At 38.2% G+C, this 22,690-nt stretch overlaps 1 protein-coding gene across 2 annotated transcripts in view; it reads right to left on the bottom strand.

The window, feature by feature from the left end:
• The window catches only part of SLCO4C1 (solute carrier organic anion transporter family member 4C1), a 761,635-nt gene that overhangs the window by 270,030 nt on the left and 468,915 nt on the right, over nucleotides 1-22,690 (bottom strand). For both annotated transcript variants that reach the window (XM_044063878.1, XR_006363839.1), the window contains exon 7: nucleotides 22,452-22,596. In XM_044063878.1, the coding sequence (XP_043919813.1) occupies nucleotides 22,452-22,596 (145 nt within the window). The remainder of the gene's footprint in view (nucleotides 1-22,451; nucleotides 22,597-22,690) is intronic.

The following is a 22,690-nucleotide window of genomic DNA, read 5'->3' as shown; positions in this document are numbered from 1 at the left end:
TATATTTTGAAATTTAATACAGTGCAGCCTTGTGGTCTTAATGAAGATTTTAATTGGAAAGCATTGATTTAATGAATTTAATTAATTTGCATTAATTGTTTTATTACATAATTGCTTGTGTGTAATAGTATAAATGTGCTTTGTTAATTATATGGTTTATACTCCTTGAAGGCTAAGGCCGAGATGTCAGAGTTAGAGAATATATCTGATCATATGTGTCTGACAGTTAACCGCTCTAATGGGCAGGGTAGCAGAAGTATACACCTTCTTACCCAGTCTCTCCATGGTTCTGCTATCCTTATCAGATGGCAGCAATTTAGTGAAAGGCAACAATGTGAAGGGCTTATCAAAAGCAACCGACACCAAAGAAGGTGCAGCCAGGGACACAAAGAAACTTGCAGTCATCCTTTATAAAATCTATCGGGTTTTTTATTGGAGCAGGGGGTTGGGAATCAAGAGCCTGAGAAACAGTGGAAAAAGCATCCATCAAGGCAGCAAGAACAGGAGGAACATTGGAGGGCCTAGGAAGACTCCATCTTTAGAAGATCAAAGTACCTCTTCTGAACATCAGACACCTGAGCACAGTCCCATTTGAAAAATTCCATCATTCTGGAAACAGTGTCACCAAATGAAATCTCCTCAAAAGGAGAGTCAGACTTCTTCCTCAAAACCATAATCAATGGGTGAAGGAATCTGAGAGGAATATGTCAGGAATTCTTCATCAGAGTCAGCAACATTCTCATCAGTGGTATCCTGCTTCCTGGGCTTCTTGAGAGGGGTAGAAGACCAAGGAAGAACAGAAACTCTCTGAAGATGCTTATGAGCCATAAGGGTATTAAACAGGCCTAGAGTGAAGCTTTGCCATTCACTCTGAGGATCTTCCAGAAGAGGCGAAATGTGTTTAGTTTTCTGCTTCTTTTTAAGTAGGATGTCAGCCTTGAAAATTTTAGGAGGTTTTGAGAAACATTTAGGAGGTTCTGACCCTGACAACACTCAATGGTAGTTGGAAACTCTTCCTTCACTAATATCTGAGGAACACCCCTAGGCCCTTCGGTAATAACCAAATGCGGTTCCCCTTGTAAATCTGAAGTGGAAGTCTGCAATACTTCAACAGACGTGAGTGTAGTCGGATCCATGTTGTCCTCTGAAGTGGTCATGGCAGAGGAATCCAATAAAGAAACCAACAATCCTCTGGGCTTTCACCAGCTTCAAGAGAGACATCTGGTGAAGGTGGCACAGCTGAAGAATCAGACTGAGCTTTCTTGGTCTTTTGCTTCACAGTTGGCTGACCCTCAGACTGGGAAGATCCTTCCATGGTATCTTTAGCTAATAGTTTAAGTTGTTGGTTCTCTAGTAAATTGCAAGGGAAGAAAGCAAACTGCACAACTTCTTAGGGATGAAGGCTTGACAAATCTCACAAGACATATGGTCGTGGGAAGTGCCTAAACAGAGCAAACACTGCTCATGATGATCTTTATGGGGAATCTGTCTCCCACAATAGCATTTCTCCTTTCTGGATGACATGAAGCCCAACAAAACAAGACAAAACAAAGATAAGAAAATCAAAAAACCCCAAATGGGCACTTATCTGAAAATGGTAGAACCAGCAGACAAATGAGCTTTCAGACTGATGATCGAAGATGGCGTTCGGACTGGCAGCAATAAACTTCTGAGGATGGTACATCTGAATGTTACCTTTATGCCCTACGCCATGAATAGGGAGCATACATGTGACGTATGGTGTACACATTCCAATCTAAAGGCTTTGGTATATCGGACGTCAGGTTGCCCTTGGCAGGGGATCCCTATTGTAAAGAATACTGCAACAGTTGCATGGATCTTACATTTAGGGTAGAAATCCTTAGCACCTTTTTGACAGGTTTATTACTTTCACATCAAGCTTTCACTTAACTTAGCAATCCCAGGTAACCTAGACCGGTCAAGCAACCATTGGCTGTCCAGTAGCTTAATGAACGAAGGCTTTGCTGGGTTGTAATTATGTAGGAAGTGATGACCACATGCATTTTATTACACAAAATAATTTTTTTTTCTATTTCTCCCTTCTCTACAGGATCCTGATCAGTGGCTCCACTACCACAGGTTCATAGGTTGGTACTAGGCTATCAGCCCTAGGGCCTATACAAGCCTAGCCATAACAATTCCCTGGCTATTTCTTCCCACACTATTTACTTCCCTGGACCCCTGTCTAGCAGGGCGACTGACGTGATTCCCGGGTTGAATTTCCTTTCTCCCATCCAATCGTCAAGGTTCCTTTTGAAGAGGGCCAAAGAGGCACTCTGCTTGACATGTATGGGCAATCTATTCCAGAGTCTGGTGAGTCTCTGGGTCAGGAACCTATCCCTCCAGCATGTTTAGCATTTACCAATATCCATTTTTGACCCATTTGTTCTACTGAGGTTATGGCCAGGCCTCCTCAGACTAGATGAGAGCTCTGTGGCCCATTTGTTTTTGCCCAAGAAATACAAATGGCCCATATGCTCCTCCAGTGGCAAGTGTCAGCTAGCAGTGATCAGGCCAGCTAATGGGTTCTGTGGAGTAGCCTACTCCTGCAGCTCTCTCTCCTTGGAGGTTCTCTTGAGCTCAGCAATGCTACTCAACCTGAGGAAGGTGTGCTCACTCACACAACACAGACAGACACATGCACATATACCCACACTACTTCTTGGGCTGCCAAGTGCTGTGGACCACACAGAGGCATGTGCTCAACATGCTCATACTCCACAGGATAAACAATCAACAATCAGTGCTCCTGCTAAGCATCACATAGTTGGTAAGGCAGTTTCACTTCCCTCCCCCCGTGCCTGTGCCACTAACTGAACACAGGTAATCTGGGCACAGTCAGAGCTTTCTCCCTCTATGCCACAACGGCAGGTACTCAATGTAATGATTTTGTCATTGGAAATACATCATGACTCAAACTCCCTGTGCTTAGGGACAATATAGTGCATTTAAATTCAGCTTGCAGTATGCTAGTTTTAAGTGTATTTTGAGCTGACATGCAGTATGTTCTATTAAATTAAATGAAAGTTTTACTGTGAACTCAAAGTAGAGAGTGACATATGTTTTCTTTGTTTAACAGGCATATCATCATATCATAGAGCACAATGCCCAATTTTAGTCACAGATGTGCACAGGACTTCTTTTCAGGGTCAGAAATACATTGAATATACATATTCTAAGTTTTCTTTTCACCAAAAGTAGAAACTGTGTGTACCTGGCCAACTAAGGTAACTTGCTGTGTTACTGGAATCACGGGATGAACAAAACTTCCTGCATTTATTTATTTCTAATTATCATCTTTTATAAGTGTTTTGGGATGGGCTCTCTTCTGCTATGATGCAAGTGAAAGTGGCAATTCTGAATGTTGTTGTTGTTATTTGTCTTTCGGCTTTTCCCGGTTAGGGGTCGCCACAGCGGAACTCTGGTCCTCTAATGATTGGCAGTAGATTTTCACGAATGCTGAGGTGCCAGCTCGATGTCCAAGCTTCAACGAAGGCACACCCATTTATGCATGTCTTTCAAAAGCAACCCAACCGCGGGGAGGACATGCAGACACTACACAGAAAGCACTCCCCGTACTCCAGCCGAGAATTGAACGGGAAAACCTCTTGCTGTGAGGCAGCAACGCTACCTCTGCACCACTGCGGCATGAAAGTGGCAATACAATATATAATACGGACAGTTTACTGCAGCCAACAAACCAGTACATTTTTGGGAGGTGAACTGAAACCTGAGTAGAGAAAATCCATACAGACTTGGATAGAATAAGCAATCTCCAAAGAGATAATGGCTATAACTAAGGACTAAATCCTGAAAACTGGATTTGTGAGGTGGATATCCAATCAAAGAGCTGCTGCACTGATGCTACACTGATCTATGCAATGAGTTGGGGTGCAAATCATCACCTATCTGTAATGCAAATCCCTAAGAATAGAATGGCAGTCCTAGGTATAGTTTGTATTTAGTCTGTAGCATGTGACCAAATATTTTAATTTATTGCTATTTGATGACCAGGTAAGTGTATCAATCTGTTCTACATTTTCAGCCATTACCCAGATTGTAGAACAGGATAAAACAATCTGCAACAATATAATGACATAAAGAAACTTAGGTACAAAATTGCAGACTAATTTCAAAACAAAACACGCAACAGGAAACTACTAACCTGTATGGGCCATATCATGGGCATTAACCATTATCATTAAGATTCTGCATGGAGGTGTTCTTTAATACAGAGAAAAACTAAGTGATCAGTGGGGAAAAAAAAAAAGAAAACAAAGCAAACAGCGCATTATAATCTTTACTTATTGCAAAATCACTTGCAACTTTAACATTAGAAGTACAACAGGAAAATAAATTAATTGTAAACCAAAGGCTGTCTTAAACCCTTGAAAGGTTTCTTGGTTTTGGATTTTACTAGGAATATGGTCCCAGGTTGCTGATCCCAGCCTGGAGAAGGCATTCCCCAATGGTGTGAACTGTGGGCAAGCAAGAGAGATATAGTTGTCCTGACAGCTTCTTAGTTCATACAAGTTGTTAGGTATGGGGAGTTTTACCTTGATGGAGGGAGTAACCCCGTTTTAAAACCTTGAAAATTAGGTTGCTTGGAAGAAAATTATTCCTATTGGTCACTGAAAGCTAGTTAGTTTTCTTCAGTGAATAAGTAATGGGTATACTAGAAAGATAAATTAAAATGCTGTTCTCTGCTGTTTGTATCCTATGGGTATTATGTGCAGAATGTAAGACAAGATAAATGGGTATTATGTGCAGAATGTAAGGTAGACCATATTCTAGTCTAGGTATTAATGCATTTTTGCAATGGATGAGCAAGCCCTCAGGGAGAGATGAGTTACTTTCACTTGAAGTAGGATTTCATTAATCACCAAGTCTGAGTAGGTAAAAAAGGAAAGATAAGAGTCGGGAATAAGGCCCACATTATCTCTGTCCAACAACACTGGAAACAGTATAACCTTTTTGATTTGTTATGTGGATGAAGGGCACTACGGGTAATTTTTCAGTAGTACCAATGACCATAACATAAGCTTTCTTAGGGTTAATTAAATGTTTATTGGAGATGCCGTTTTAAGTCATGATGGAGCTTGTTTTATAGTGCAGCCAAGTTGGTACTAGACTGTAAGAAAAGTATGTCATACACGTACATAACTACTTTGAGATTTTTTAAGAGCATGAGGGAGGTCATTTACAAAGATGGAAAATAGAAGAGGTCCCAAAACACACCCTTATGCTTACAGATCCCACTAAGGATGGAGGATTAGTGTGGTAACCGTGACAAAATCTGTCATGTAGGTTAATAAAAGTACCATTCAGTGGTTTTGACTCCATTTTCATTTCAATTTTCCCAACTTAAGATGTCATGGATGAGTACTTTGAAGGTCCCAGTCATATTTACAAATATACCTGCTATAACTTGTTTTTCATTCAGGTTGTGACAGATGTTACCTGTGGACATTATCTAGGCTGTAAAAGTAATGAAGCCATTGCAAAACCATGCTGAATGTCACAAAGCCTTTACAAATTACCATCACAAATGCACCTTTACAGGGATATACTGTCACCAAAAGTAACCATCATAACAGGCTTCTCCTTCAAAGGCAATCTGTCATTGGAAACGTGTCTTATCCAAAAATGTCCTCTGGGGTGTGATCATATTCGGCACTAAGAATAGTAAAGGTATGATGACTGGTTTAAAAGTTGCACTATGACCACTCATAAGCACACCAATATGTTCATTAAAGCACAGCTACAAGTCTACAGGCATTTTACTGCCATTGACTGGCATGTTGTAATATACTTGCTTTTCAAGAGAAGTGGTTATATTATTTCATCTCAAGATGAGGATTGCAGCATGTGTCTAGGATACATCTTTGAGCTGTAATTGCATGACAAGCAAAAATATATATTTCACAAGAGAAGGCACATTCTTTTGTCAGTGGAAACATACCATCACAAAAACACCCATTACTCAGTGGGCCAGTGCTGTGTGGTCAAACATATAACATTCTGAATAGAAAAACAATCATTGCTGTGTTTTGCACAGAAAAGTCCTTTCAGAATTAGATAGGTAGATCTTCTTCTTTCGGCTTTTCCCAGTTAGGGGTCACCACAGCGGATTGCCTGTTTCCATTTCTTCCTGTCCTCTACATCTTGCTCTGTCAACACCAACCATCTGCATGTCCTCTCTAACCACATCCATAAACCTTATCTTAGGCCTTCCTCTTGAATTAGAATTAGATAGGTAGATAAATACTAGATATTAGGCTGCAAGTCTACAGACTATTAGAAACCTAACTAATAAAGAGAAGTTAAAATCAAACCCTGTATCTTGTATCTGTAAGGTAAAGTCCTTAACCATAATAACCACAAAAGCTTGTGGCACCAAAGTGCAACAGAGTGACTGCAAATGCTGTTATGGACAACTTCAGTGAAGTAAAAATCACTTAAAACAATAAAGAATGGTTACGTGTTTTCATTCCAAACATTTTCAATAATGGAACTTCATCACAACTAAAAATAACATTCAGAATAACGTTTAAGTACTAAATTTAAAACTATCATGCGATATATTTCCCCACTCGCTAGTACATAAAATAATTAATAATTTAACACATACTTCCCAATCAATTAACATTTTAAAGAAACAGCACTGGATGAAACATATTCAAAGTAAGACTGCTAAGCATTATATTGTTTTAATTTTAACACTGAATTAATAGAGCAGGATTCGTTTAATCCAGGAAAACTAATGGCATTCAGTTCCAACCACCATTTTAGTTCAGTTTTATAGGTTCATAGGTTCATAGGTTCATACTAGGCTATCTGCCCGAGGGCATTTACAAGCCTAGCCCATCGTTTTGTGGCTTACGCCACCCCTTTAGTATGGGGAACTATACCCATTATTTTGCTGTGCCTCTGTCGAGCAGTGACACTGAGGTAATCCCTGGGGTATATCTGCGATCTCCCATCCATTGGTCAAGATTTCTCTTGAACAAGGCCAGCGAGGTGCTCTGCCTCACATGTACCGGGATTTTGTTCCACAGCATAGGGAGTCTTTGGGTGATGAATCTATCCCTCCAGCTCGCCCTATTAATAGCCGTGTCAAGGTTTAAGTCCTCTGCCCTTGTGGCTCTGATGGATCTAGATTTTTTGAGGTGAAGCATATTCATCAAATCTGGGTTTGACATGGCCTTGTATGTTAGGCAAAGGTCACCTCTGAGCAAGCGTGTGGCGACTGAATAGAGCTGGAGTTCTTTCAGTCGGGCAGCATAGGACAGATTTTTGAGACCCTTTATCCTTTTGGTGAGGAACTTTTGTGGCCTCTCCAGCTGCTGCAAGTGTCGGGTCAGATACATTCCGAATGGGGCATTGTACTCAATCATTGGTCTGATGAGTGATGAGTAAAGGGAGACTATGACCTCCCTTGATCTAGATGAGAATCCCTTCATGATAAGGTGGGCAATGTAGAAGGTCTTCCTAACTACTTTAGCTACATGGGTGTCGAATGACAGACTACTATCAACCTGGGTCCCCAGGTCCCTGATAACTTCTTCTGTGCTCAGTGGATTGCCACCTATTTGGTAGCTAGGGGTAACCTTGTTTTTCCCGAAGGGTATGACTATGCATTTTTGGCATTTAACTTTAGGCGTGGCTCTGGCACCAGTTATCCGCTTTTGTGAGACCCTTCTGAAGGATATCTGTGTCAGATGTGTTTTCTACTATGGCCCAGTTTGCAGTCATCTGCAAACTTTGTCAGCCATAACCCTCCTGTGTTTGCTTGTACTTGGAAAAGTAGATGCCAAACAAGGGTGGGCGCAGGGCTGGGCCCTGTGGGACACCACTTGTGACAGGCTTTGAGTCTGACATGGCCCCAGCAGCTCTGACCCTGTGGGTTCTGTCACTCACCCAGTTTGCAACCCATTTTGTGATGTATGGGTTGGCTTTAAAGCTGATGAGTTTTCAATGATACCCGAATGGGGTATTGTATCGAAGGCCTTAGCCAGATCGAGGTAGGCTGTATGGACTGCCTTTCCCTCATCAATGGCTTTGGTGACTGTTTCAAAAGTCAACCAAGTTTAAAAGGCATGATCTGCCTTTGACAAAGCCAAACTGGGTTGGATCCAAAGTCTGCAAATTCCCTATGTCTTTATTTATGAGGTCCATTATGATCCTCTCCATGGCTTTGCAGATAAGGCTTGTCAAGCTAATGGGCGGTAATTTCCAGGGTCGGTGGAGGCACCGCCTTTGTGAAGTGGTACCACAGTTGCAGTGCGCCACTCCTGGGTGCGTATCCAGAGGTAAGACTTTGATTAAACAGCTGTCCTAGCTGTGGGTTTAATTCCTCATTGAGTTCATGGAGCACACAGCCGGGGACACCATCAGGTCCCATGGATGCTGTGTTTTTTGCTTTGGAGAGAGCAGTTCTCACTTGGGCGCTGGAGATGTTTGGGGGGCTGCAATCGTTTGGTATAGATATCTCTCCTTTTGGGGGGGAGGGGGGGGAGAAGTTTGCACTGAACCTGTCAGACAGTTACCTTTATCAAGATGTTCATTCATAAAAAAATCCCAGAGGACTTAACTACCTGCTCAGTTACCACAAAACCAAATCTATGCCCATTATTTTCCTGTATATGTTTACTCAAAGCATTCAGAGATTTTCTGTTTCTTATATCAAGCATTTGTATATCCTCTCCTTTAATTTTTTCAGTCTTTCCTATACAAAACACTGGACAAATGTCACAGCTAGCCAGATAAACCACTTGCCTATAATTACATGTGCAATGACCTTTAATACTATACGTTTTAGCCTTGACAGTAAAATGGTCAGTTTTCCTCACACTGGGGCATTGGGCACACATGCCACATTTAAACATACCTACATTAATGTAACTATCAATACTTTTGTTGATATTTATACTAACAATTATTTTTATTTCTTTCCAACAAGTTCTTGAATGATTGATCTTTCTTATACACTATAATTGATTTTTTTTTAATAGGAACCCATCTTATTTTTGAATACATTCCAATTTTATATATATTACCCACTAACGCCCTACTATCTAGCTTATACATGGTTACAAAGAATTTCTTATCCAAAAGTGTTGCTGATTTTTTATCTGCATGTTGTCACTACCATTCTTTGTATTTAATAATGGTAAATTACCATTATTCCTTTTGTTCCACACTTCTCCTTTAATTTCTAACACGAAACTTGTAGGATAACCTCTTTGAAAAAACATTTCTGTTGAGATGTTATAGTCTTCAGTAAAGGTATCCATAGCTGATACCATTGTAGCAAGTCGCACCAGTTGGCCTTTAACTATGGCCTTTTTCTGATGAATAGGGTGCCAGCTTTCTAAATGCAGGTATGTATTAGAAAACGTGGGTTTTTCTGTGAATATTCCAAGTGTGCCTCTTCTCTGCTAAATTTTTCATTAGTTCAACATCCAGATAAACAATCCTCTCTATACTGGAAGAATGTGAAAATTTAAAGAACTCAAAAGAATTATTAATGAATATAGCGGCCAATCGAGTACCTAAAGGGTTACGAATTTGGAAATATCTGAACAGAGTTGCAAAAGGGTCTGATTTCCACAAAGAACTGTTTAGTCTTTTTGAACGAATGATATGCAAAGTTATGGGCTTAATGGTTAAATATAATAATTTGCAAATCGAACAGCTTTTAGACACTTTAAATGCATCTATTCAAAAAGACTTACTATTCGATCATTTTGTCACAAACTATCACTATATTTTTAGTACTGTGTATAGAGTTTGTGACAACATATTGAAGAGAGAGGCTTCTAAGTTTAATAGAGACAGTTTTAAATATTGGAGCAGTAAGGTTTATCCTGATCCACCAAACTTCCTTAGTCACTGGAGGTGGAAGCATTCTAGGCAACCAACTGAAGGAGGAGAAGGCATGACATCAGAGGAAGCTACAAACAGCCCCTAAGGAGGGGTTGCATCCTTTGGAATTGGCAGCAGTAAGGAGATCCAAAAGGATACAAAACAAACAAAATTTGAATTACAACAGACCTCAGTTCAACAAGGAGATTACACAAACACATATACATACGCACACAAAATGTGACTGCATGTAAAGTAGGTCTACCACGATAACAAATGGGTAATATTTTATATGCCTGTAAATGGTTGATTGTGATCAGTGTACTACACAGTAAACAAACTATATATATATATATATATATATATATATATATATATATATATATATACACACACACACACACACACACAAACACGCATATTAATCTATTGCTGTATTTCAAATATCCAAGTACAAAAATAGCGAAAAACACTGATGATCTCAAAGGATTGAAACTCAAAACAATGAGTAAATAAATAAATAAAACTCACATTGTTTTCCCTATATACCTCCTGCTAATTATATATACCAACTTCAATATCTCACAACGAAGTGGAAAGGGCAAACTCCTAATCCCAGCTGTTCAGCACCCTCCCATAAGTAATGCTAGCAGAAGCACCAAAATGATTACTTGATCACTAATGCCAGCATTAAAGATGGTTGATATGAACTAACTATATGGAATCCATCTGTGTATATGTATGTGAGTGCACTCACATGTGCATGTATTAACAGAATCAATAAGTGCAGAATCATTTCAAGAACAAATTTTACAACAGAAACATTTGTCTGTTTATGGAACAAGACACTAATGTCAGTAAGACAAAGTAAAACACTTGTAGCTTTTAAGAACTCCCTAGGTAAAGGGTTGGGACATTAAGTTTATTCACAGAGTCCAGAAATTGTTTCTCACTGGGTAATTATGCTAGGGCCTGTTAGGTTTTGTCAGAAGAAACATTTCAAAATCAAAACCTTAATCTGAAGGTTGCAATGCAGTGCAGTCAGATTCAGCACTCAGCTACACTGAAACCTCAAGGCAATGTTAGGTGCATTTTCTAATTGAATGTCTTAAGCTGGACCTCAGGTATAAATGGATTACATAACAAAAGGAAGTCACTGAAGTCTAAGAACAACAGTGAACTGACTCAAGCAGAGGAAGAATTCCCTCCACAGCTTGAACAAGCAAATCAAATTATTTCACGTTTTCAGAATGACCAACTCAATACATCTTCTCTGAATCATATTGCTGGTATGTACTTGTGAAATGAGAAATAAAAAGTGATACTCTTCTCAAAAAAAGAGGTATATTTGACACATACGCATATTTGATACTGTGCTGTCAACTTGATTTAACAGTTACTGGCTGATATAATGTACTGTATACACCTCTGACTGAAAAAAAACATTTATTTATTGACATTTGCTGACCGGGAAAGTCCACTGGGTCAAAAAAACATTTTCAGTGAAGGCCCGGGGAGAAAAATATTGCTTGAATTTGTAAATGGAGCTTAAGATCATATTATACTTATAGAAGTTTCCAAAAGTTTTTTTACACAAAATTTCTAAAGACTAGAAACACAGAGTATAAAGCTTTATACAGTTCTACATGCATATACTATTTTCTAAAGATTAGTAAAACACAGATTTACATAATCTAGTTAGTGTTGGTAGTATACATAGAATACATAGAATATATTAAGTGGCACTCCAAATACAGAGAAAGACAGTGGATACTTTCATACTAAAATAAAATTAAAAATGTTGATGCATGTCAACACAATGGCCCATTATGGCTTGATAATTAGATTATGAGAGAAACAAAATGCCAAAAAAATAAAAAATTAGATAATATTCACTGGAAGATGTTCTTGAAATTGATAGGCATCATACTACTTTGATATGTTAAACATAGCCTGAGGTGGTCCATGATTTTGTAAACAGGGGCATATTGGTTTGCTGAGGAAGAGATTTTTTAAAAGTGAGTTTGACATTTTTTTAAAGAATCCAATTGTGTGATAGAGGAGGTAGGGTGCTCCATAGTTTACATAAAGTGTGAGTACAGTCTTTGTCTAGCCGTCTTACTGGGTTTGGAAACATTTAGAAGTCATTTGTCAGTGGAACAAAGATTTCTAGTGGGGGCACAGAACTGTAAGATAGAATGAAGAAGGACAATTATCTGTGTTGTATAATTGTTTATGAGCTAGCATTAGCTGGGTGTAAAATATGAAGTGGGGGAATTCAAGCCATTTTAACTCCTTAGTAGCTTGACAGTGGTGTGTTTTGTATGTTAGTCCATTGGTGAATTTTGCTATTTTATAATAGCATGATTGTAGTTTGTTGCTTAGGGATGTATGCAGTTATAAATGGGGAAACCATTGAGAAGGGATGGTAGTAGCAGGGTATTTGCCAGTTTTAGTTTTGTGGGTTTATCCATGTACAACTTCTGTCTGTAGAGTTTGCCTATGTGTGTTTTTTTATTGTGTTTAGAGTATGTTGCTCAAAGGATAATTTATCATCTATAGTAATGCCTAGTAATTTTGCTGACTTCACTACTGCAATTCCTATTATGGGAATAAATCTTAAAGTCATGCGGAGGTGGCTTAGATGAAAACAATAATAGTTTGGAGTTTTTAGGATTTAGAAGTTGCTGTGCTTCATTTAGCCAAATTTATCTCTCTGTAAAGGCCTTTTTTGTTATTTTTTTGTTGGTTGGAGAAGTTATCGGAGGAGGATATGATAGTAGAATCATCAGCATATTGGATGAGTGAACTTTGGAGAGAGATGGAGATACTGAAAAGCAAAGGTCTCAGAACAGACCCCTGTAGTATGCCTGTTTTATTGCCTATGCATCTAGATTGTTCGTTTTGTCATTTAACTGATTGTTGTCTGTTATTCTAGTAGTTAGAAAACCAGGTAAGGGTATGTTGGGAGCATCCTAAAGTTGCAAGTTGCTGAATTAGTTTAGTATGTGATACTGTGTTGAATGCTTTGGACAGATCCATTCAAATTACCGATGTTAGTAGACCAGTTTCTAAAGCCTTGTTCACAGCATCAGTAAAGGACAGTAGGGCTGTTATAGTACTGTGTACAAGTTGAAAACCATGCTGGTTAGGGGCAAGGAGACTGTTAATGAAGAGGTGTTTTAGTAACTGACTTTGTATACATTTTTCTAATATTTTAGATAATGGAGAGAGAATAGAAATGGGACGATAGTTAGTTGTTTGTGTTTCTGCCTTTGTGCAATGGGGTTATAATAGACTTTTTCCAAATTTGAGGGATTATGGACTTTTACAGAAAAAGTTAAACAACAAAATTGAGTCTGAAAGACTTATCCCATCTTCAAAAGTAAAATAACATAACTTTTACTTCAAAAAAAGTAGTTTTAAATTAGTTTAAACAACTTCTTTCCGCAAAAGTAAAAGGGAAAGTTCCTGTTTAAAATTGACTAAAAGTCACATGACGGTCAATAAAAGTGACTTTTCCTAGATTTGATATTATATTTTCACAGAAAAAGTTCAGTTTCAATCATAAAAGCAATTGTGGAAATGTTTTCCCTGAAGGAACCTTCCCTACCCAGTAATGGAAAGTATTAGCTGACCGTCAATATTCGAAAGGCCACAACAGGAGCTCACTTTGGCAGCAGGAAAGCTCTGAAGTAATTGGCTTCCAAACATCTCTTTTTAGTCAGCTCAACTTGATGTGATTAACAGTTTAGGTGTATGGAAAGTGCTCTTGAAGCTTTGGAAGGTGGCTGGCTATTGTATCATGTGAAGATATAACCCACTTAGTGAAGGCTACTGAAACAGTGATCAAAACAACGAATGCTGTGATAGAATTCCTGCCAAGAGAATGCAGTCAGATCAGAACTGGTCTCTTAACTGTACGTGTCCAGGAAGTTGACTTTGAATCACCTAGCCCTTCTTCATGGAGTATGGGCAAACAGCAAGTAGAACTCAAGCTCCATGCTTAAAAAAGAAGACTACACAGAGTCCTAAATGGCACATGCAAAAATAAATAAATGGAAGCCTTATGGGACTGCAATAGAAAAGGAGGGTGTTCTACACTGAAAAACACTCTCTGGAATCATTGAAAGGCCCACTATCCACGTGTTACTCTACAGGGGAAATCAGAAGGTCTCCTTTCCCTCATACTGCCTTTCTGAAATAAAGCAATTGAAAAGGAAGACCTACTCAGGGTCACGGGAGAAACTTCCATTAATCCAGGGTTTACCTTCAATAAGAACCCAAATGCGTGTGTGTGTGTGTGTGTGTGTGTGTGTGTGTGTGTGTGTGTGTGTGTGTGTGTGTGTGTGTGTGTCTGTGGGGGGGGTGCTACCACAGACGCCTCCAAGTCATAACATCATGATGTCTGCAGGTGTGCAATGGAAGCATGAAGAATATGAAAGATATCCTACCAAGAGGATGAAACACCAGTGTCCCTGCTGCCAAACCAGATCACCTGGCATCTCAATGTACACTAGCAACCGACAAGAGGAGTACAAGCTCCATTACCTAAAAAAGACCACTGAGCAGGAGCAGAAAGGACACACAAAAAACATGAACTACAGTGGATGAGAATAGGGTTTTCCCAATGGGAACGGCCTTGCAGGGAAACACCAGCCAAGACTACCAGCCATCTGGGGTTTCATTCACTCCAGGCTTTGGTCATTATGGCGAACACAACCAAAGGCAAAAGGTAGAATAAATCCACAACTGGCCACAAGAAACAGATTTATTGTTAAAAAACAAAAAAGCTCTAGTGCTTCAGTAAACAGCCTTCCAGGAGTAACACAAATTCATCTAATGCTAAACACTTTATATAATCACATCAATCAACACACAATTAATCAATTAACCAATAAATATTTCCAATTCACTTCAGAATTCAAACCTAAAGGCAACAGTGTATTAAATTTTAAAATATAAACAGATTATTTATGCAGCAATTTATCTTTAAAATTCTACATTTCTCCAAAATATACAAAAATTTGTTCGAGAATACATCCCTGTAGTAGGGAAAAATCACTATTGTGTTTTTCTTTAAAATGTACAGCAATATTACTCTCAACCTTTTGTTTTTTGATGTCTCCAATATGTTCCTGTAGTCGAGTTCTAAACTTTCTCTTACTCTCTCCTATATAGTATAAATTGCAAGGGCACCTTAAGGCATAAATAATGCCCTCAGTACTACAGGAAAATTTGCCCATAGCAGCAAGATGGACCTCATCAAATTTTATCAAAAGATCTTATCACATTTGAACAAACATTACAACTACTACAGGGAAAGATGCCTAGTAGTGAAGTTGTATAATCATATTTTGAACATAGGAGGGCTTTCTTGTGGAAGACTAATCAGAAGAAGGTGAATTAAGACTTTTGCTCACGTTCTAAGGGAAGTTTTAAAAGAGTACAAACTTTTGTATCATCTGAAGGTACAAGTTTCACTGCAGGAGCTGAAAGGGATCAGAAAGTGTATCCCCCTTTACCCAAAGCACAGTATCCAGAATCACATGAAAGACAGTTTTGGAGACAAGGAGGGGGAGCAAACTTTAAATCAAATCGTAAAAGGAGTTGGAATAATCAGGGACAGCATTTCTCTCATGAAGGGAATGATCGCTCTTTTTCCAATCAAGGTAGCTGGAAATAGACTTTCTTTACAAACTGTAACTTATGTGCCTAATTACAAAGATTCTTTTGTTGTAAATTTATCTACTTGTGACTTAAGTTCAGTTGATTGTAATGTTTTAAATCTTGGTTTATAGTTTGTGCCTACAGTCATTCCACACTTGCATGTTTTGAAACAAGAAATATTTTGTCTAGTTAGAAAGCTGCATTTGAAATATTTTTTTAACAATCAGCAATTTTATACATTTAATGAAGGAAACAATGATACTGTTTTAGAGAGTGATATTTGTAATAATGACAGTTTTGTGTCTTGCCTCTCTGATATGGATGATAATCTAAATGCATATTGCCTACTGCTTACTCATACAATTAAGGTTAAACATTCATTTATTCTACCTTTTATAAATGAGACTATTAAAGAGGTTTCTGCTATGTTAAATTTCCAAGTTGAACAGTTATATCATGATTTTATTAAAATGAAAGATAAAACTGTGTACAATTTGACTAAATCTGAATGGAGTGCACTAATTAATCTTAGCAAAAAAAGGGATATTGTAATCATGCTTTCAGACAAAGGCAATAAAATTGTGATATTGCATTATACTCAATATATTGCTATGTGTAATGAACATTTAGAGAATGAACTGGTATATGAAAAATGTAACATCAGTGTTTACCAATGATGCCCTTATGCAATACAAGTCACTACTATGAAAAGGCTACAGGATTAGGCTATCTAACTAAAGAGGATATCAATAAAAAAATAATTGGTACACAAGGATGCAAAACTGCATCTTTTTACTGTTTGTCCAAGCTACATAAAAGTATGGATAAACCACCTAGTAGTCCTATTATGTCGGCCTGCAAATATTTTTTGAATATAGGAATTCTAATTCATAACTACTTAAGACCTTTTGTTGCAAAATTGAAATCCTATATTAGAAATTCTTTTGATTTTTTAAGTAAGATATCTGATTTGGTATGGGATAAGGATAAGTATTGGCTTACCATGGATGCTAAAGTCTTTATACTAGCAATAAGCATGAACATGGTATTAAAGCCTTATATTATTTTTAGGTGTCCCATTATATTGTTGATCTTACTTATTTTTGTTTAATAAACAACCATTTGTATTTAATAAAGAGCTGTACCATCAGCTACAAGGTATGGCAATGGGGGCTCCTTTTGCCCCCATGTATGCCAACCTGCTCATGGCTCTTTTTGAGTTAGAATATTTGTATACACACAAGTTTGTCTGTGATCATGTTATAGGCTACTACAGCTATATAGATGATTTAATTTTTATATGCAAAGGTGGTAAAAAGAAAATTGTGGGTTTTCATGGTGATTTAGAAAACAATTAATATGGTCTGAGCTTTGGTGGTTTACAGTACGGTAGCCAAGTCACATTTTTGGATGTGGTTCTAAAAGGACTAGATGACGGTAGTATTAACACTACAGTTTATAGAAAATTTATAGATAACCATTTTTGCATGGGGCAAGCTTTTATCCTAGACATCTTATAGAATCCTTACCTTATGATGACTTCCTGTGCATTTATAGAATATGTAACAATCAAGTAGATTTTTGATGGAATCAGATAAAACTTTTAACGTGTTTATTAAAAGGGGTTATGAAAGAGGTATAGTTGAGAAGGCCTTACAAAGGGTAGTCTCACAGAATTTTAATGTAACTTGTTTGGGGGCCTGTTTATCACATCCCAATTATTGTAGTAATAACATAAATAAGTATGATAAAAATATATTTGTGTCTACATATAATTACCTTAGTAATGAAATAAATTTAATACTAAAGAATTGTTAGAATTTTTTTTGAGAGATAATGCTTTAGTACACATTTTTAATGAGTACTCATCTACTTCCTACAAGTGTCGTAGAAATTTAAAAGATTTCTTAGTTTCTAGTTCTTTTACTTTTCCTGAAGATATGATTATACGAACTCCTTCACTACTAGACACCTTTCCCTGTGGTAGTTGTAGTGTTTGTTCAAATGTGATAAGATCGTTTGATAAAATAAATGATGTCCGTTTTGCTTCTATGGGCAAATTTTCCTGTAGTATTGAGGGCATTATTGATGCCTTAAGGTGCCCTTGCAATTTATACTACATAGGAGAGAGTAAGAGAAAGTTTAGAACTCGACTACAGGAACATATTAGAGACATCAAAAAACAAAAGGTTGAAAGTAATATTGCTGTACATTTTAAAGAAAAACACAATAGTGATTTTCCCTACTACAAGGATGTAGTCTTAAAGAAATTTCTGAATATTTTGGAGAAATGTGTAATTTTAAAGATAAATTGCTGCACAGAGAATCTGTTTATATTATAACATTTAATACACTGTTGCCTTTAGGTTTGAATTCTAAGGGAATTGGAAATATTTATTGGTTAATTGATTGTGTGTTGACTGATGTGATTATATAAAGTGCTTAGCATTAGATGGATTTGTATCACACCTGGAAGGCTGTTTGCCAAAGAGCTAGAGTTTTTTTTACAATAAATCTTTCTTGTGGTCAGTTGTGGATTTATTTGGTCATTATGGCCCCTACCAGGAAATACTCTGGACACTCATTCCTGGAAATGATGCCTAACCTGCTCAAATTTTTTGAGCTTTTGTCTGTGTGTCTCATCTGAAAAGGGGTTTCTAACCCAGTTGGATTTTCCTAGTAAACAGTAAACAACTGCAAATCAGTCATCAGGAACCAGGGTGATGCACCTTGGAACAAGAGTGTAATAACATTCCAAAGAGTAACCACTCTCCACACTTCCCATGACAGCAGGGAGTAATGGGATTCTAAAAGACCATCAAAGGTGGTGGGCTTTAAGGCAGAAGCTACCAGTCCCACTTTGGCAAAGTGGAGAAAGTGGGCAGTTTGGGAAAGGAACACCAAAACTCTAGGGTGCATACCAGCCTCATCCAAGAAAAGGAGGAGGGGAAAGCCCATGGGCTCTACCCTACTCCTGATAACAGGATTGTCTATATTGTCTCAAGACTTGTACAGTCTGGGGCTTCCCTAAAGTTTCCACGCAGAAAGAGAAATGGAAGAAAAGGACAGGAAAATGTAGAATAATTCAATAGATCAGCATCACTTTTGCTGATCCAGAAAAGATAGATGATCTAATCATAGCAAACAGGGAGAATATAGGCTGTAGCAAGAATACTGGCTCAGACCCTCCCTTACGACTTTACAACAGGCACAGAGGAGAGGTCATCAGTGAATACCTGGGCTTGGGCATAGTGTGATAAAAGCTTTCTTTTCTATTTGGAAGAAGATAAGGGTACTAAAAGAAAAGAAAATGGACCCTTCATATTTGGGGCCCACTTTTCTTAAAAAGCTTGGCCAAAGTGCATTCCCTCTTTAAAACAAGCATCCAGAATAACCACAGCTGTGACAATGGTTGAAGGAATATGACCTTGAGGCACATTACTGTATGACTTGGCTTGCAGACCTAGGTACAGCATCCACAAAATTCAAATTATTGAGAATCACCTGAAAGCCCAGCTGAACGTTCATACATAGGTCCTGTAAGAGGTTCTCTCCTTCAGCCTATATTCTGGAAGGGTCCTGAGATCCCTCAAATAATGACTCCACCAGGAAGGACTAGAAATAGGATTTGGCTCAGATGATGCATACAGGTGGATGGCCTTAAATCTTAAAGCGGCAAACAAGTACACATTTTCCCCTTCATGTCACATGTATCTAAAGCCCCCATCTCAGGTGGGAGACAAGAAATAGAGCTGTGCTCTCTAGAACCACAGCAACTAATAAAGCCCTCTAAGAAGTCAGACCTAGGGTGCTTGAATGATGATAATCACTCCAATCAACCAGTGGCCTCTGCTGGCCATCATCCTTCCTAGGGGGCTGCAGCAGCACAGTGAGGATGCCATCAGACTTCAAGAAAAAAATCTTTAAAATGTTCGATCCAAGGGATATGACCAAAATACTCACAGGTCTTGACTATGGGGGACAACCAGGGAAAGTCACTCAAAGATAAAACATTCTAGACATCATGAGCTATACAGAAACTCCAAATACGAGACAATCAAGGATGTACTCTAAGAAACAGATAGCACAAAAACATCTTACTCAGTAACCTGGACCTCAATACCAAAATCTCCCAAGACAACTTGAGGAGGAATGAGTCCCATGTCCTCCAGCAATTCTGAGAAAGGAATCACTCACAGGCTTGTGCAACAAGCTGACTTCGTTCCAAGTCGGACTTTCCAGGTAAACAAATGTTAAATAAATAAAATAAAAACACTACTGCCCCACTCATGGCTCTGTACATGTCAGAAGCAATCTGTGAGGAGAGTGACTTAGTATTCTGTAAGCCAAGTTCAGGCTGGGCAGACCCAGGGCCGAGTTAGTCAACCAAGCGATGGTGCACCCTTCCTAAGGTAGCAGCCCATGCTGTGTACCTCCCAAGCCTCAGGTCTGCCACTGTAATGGTAGAATGGAATGTGGTCAAGTCCAGACTAATAAAGGATGAGCTACATTCCTGCTAGGAAAAGGAAGCCAATCAAACAGTGAGTTGAGTGATAGATCCCTGACAGTCCTCTGAACAAAGTATGTAAGTAAACTGTCATTTTCCTTAAGCCACAAAAGGAATCCTTCACCAATTATGCAAGGAGCTTACTTCCTCCATCTGGTGACAGATTACGACTTTCTAAAATCACAGCTGAAAAGAAATTGCAGAAATGTTTACAAGCAACAGTAAAGCTTGACATCCAAACTGTGTGAGTAGGGAAAAATGAACTGAGGTGGCATAATAGGGAAGTAAAATTATGCAGGTATGCACAATGCCATGTATGTAATATGAGGGGTGTGCTTCTGGCAGCACAGTGACTTAGTGGAAAGCTTTCTGCATCATAGCTCCCAAGTCCAAGGGTTAAGCCTGACCACTAGTTACTGACAATGTAGAGTCTATATACTCTCTCCATTTTTGCATGGGTTTTCTTTGGGTAGTGTAGTTTCCTCCCATCCTAGCAAAGCATAGCTACAATAAAATGACACACTACACACACACACTACACACACACTACACACTACACGCACTACACACACACTACACACACACGCACTACACACACACTACACACACACTACACACACACTACACACACACTACACACACACTACACACACACTACACACACACTACACACACACTACACACACACTACACACACACACAATCTCTAATGACATGGGGTGAATGGTCTGAATAACCAGTAATGGCCTGAGCATAGTCACCCATCTGAAGGTGAGGCAGTTTAGCAGCCTGCTGTGGGGATAAAAGCTGTTTATTAACTTTCTGTTTTTTTTTGTGGCTAGGAGGAAGAACCAAGGAGTAATAGACCTCTGACAGTCCCATGTCTTCCAGGACTACTTCAAAGTCTCAGACCAGATGAACTTTTTTAAAGAAAGAAGTCAATTTCTGACTCGTGGAAAGGATGAGTCCGAGTGAAGGACATATGTATAAGCATTCTTGATGTTGAAACTTAACATTACGAGTGGCCCCTGAATGAAATATACACTTGTTATAAGGTTATCACCTGTCCCACTTTGCGAGGGACAGCCCCTCTTTGGGCAGTTATATCCTGCAAAAAATTGAAAAAATGGCAAATGTCCTGAGATTTTAGGAAAAAAATGTTCCTATATTTTCTTTAATAGTTGCATAAAACAGTTATTTTGTATCTGAAACACCTAAATGTTATAAGAAACAGAATAAGCATCTAAAATGCTACAAGAATAAGCTTTTACTTAGACAAAAAAGTGGAGTTCTGTTCTTTGTACTGGCCGTGGATATGCTTTGCCTTGCAAAATCTGACATTTCTACAAAAAATGTCCCACTTTGGGCATTTGAAAAGGTGGCAACTCTAACTTGTTATGATATCCAATGGGAGTTTTGAGCAGAATGCTTAGAGATGCCTACTGGTTTTCAGCTGGACTTGAAACCACCACTATTTAATAAATAAACATTTTTCTACCAAAATATCTTTTTGTTGCACTTTAATACAATTCGAACATTTTTCACTGCATAATTTTGAAGAAAAGATTAAATAACTGAATAGACGACTTGTGAGTGAAATTATGATGACATGACCAATCATTCTCAAACTACAAAAAGAACTAAAGGTAGAGTGAGGTAGTTTGCATTTCTACAGACCAGTACAATCTGATTCCATATATAACACAAAAGCAGGAACATTTTAACCTATATAAACAAAACAATATTAAGCATATGCACACTGCTTCTGAACTTCTAAGCTATGAAATACTAATCAACTTAAGTACAATCAGCCACTTGGATGGTATGCATAAAACATACTGGCACCTGGAAGAGTGAGTACACCATGCCTAATTATACCACCGACATGTGCCAGACACAACTGTCTCACACTTATTTATTTCGGCTTCCATGAAACTACTCAATAAGCATTTCAACAGGAAGCTTTAAATCACAGAGCTAAACCAGTCAGGGACAAATCCAGAAATAATCGGGGACACTTGTAAAATATTAGCATTAGCACTATTAACATGAAACATTGACATAATAGGGCATGTGAATTAATATACATTTCTGACGTAAAAGTCGTCTATAATTCTAATTACATGATTTATTAACTTTAATTCACCACCTTTTCTGCAAAGGTCCTCATTCTTTAGGAGGGATTAAGGGACAGAACTAAAATTTGAGACAAACGTTGGGATGTCACTGAAAACCAGGGACAATTTAGAAATACGGTGTAAATTATGCCCTTCTTGAGTGAATTTGATTTGTTTTTACTGATATAAACATTAAGAAGTTCAATAAAGTTTGCTATGTGCATTGTGAAAAACAGAAAAGTATTAAAAACTTGAAAAATATTGATTACCTCCAAGAAGTGCTGAAAAGCTGGATGTCTGTCCAAACTGATTTTCAATGAATTTTGGTAAAAATGTAACAAAGCCATTGGTAATTAGACCTTCGCCTGCACTGGCTATTGTTAGGCACATGAATACAGGGTTTTTCAGCAATAGCTATAGAGGGAGAGAGAGACAGTAGACAGTTACATTCTCACTTTTATGCAGTGTAATTCTGTTTTTACAAGTACAGACCCTTTCATACAGAAAT

The sequence above is a fragment of the Protopterus annectens genome, chromosome 2.part2, assembly GCF_019279795.1.
Source record: "Protopterus annectens isolate FY-2018-M chromosome 2.part2, PAN1.0, whole genome shotgun sequence".
NCBI lineage: Eukaryota > Metazoa > Chordata > Ceratodontiformes > Protopteridae > Protopterus > Protopterus annectens.
The sequence above is the reverse complement of the archived record's forward strand: the minus strand, read 5'-3'. Positions and strand labels throughout refer to the sequence as shown.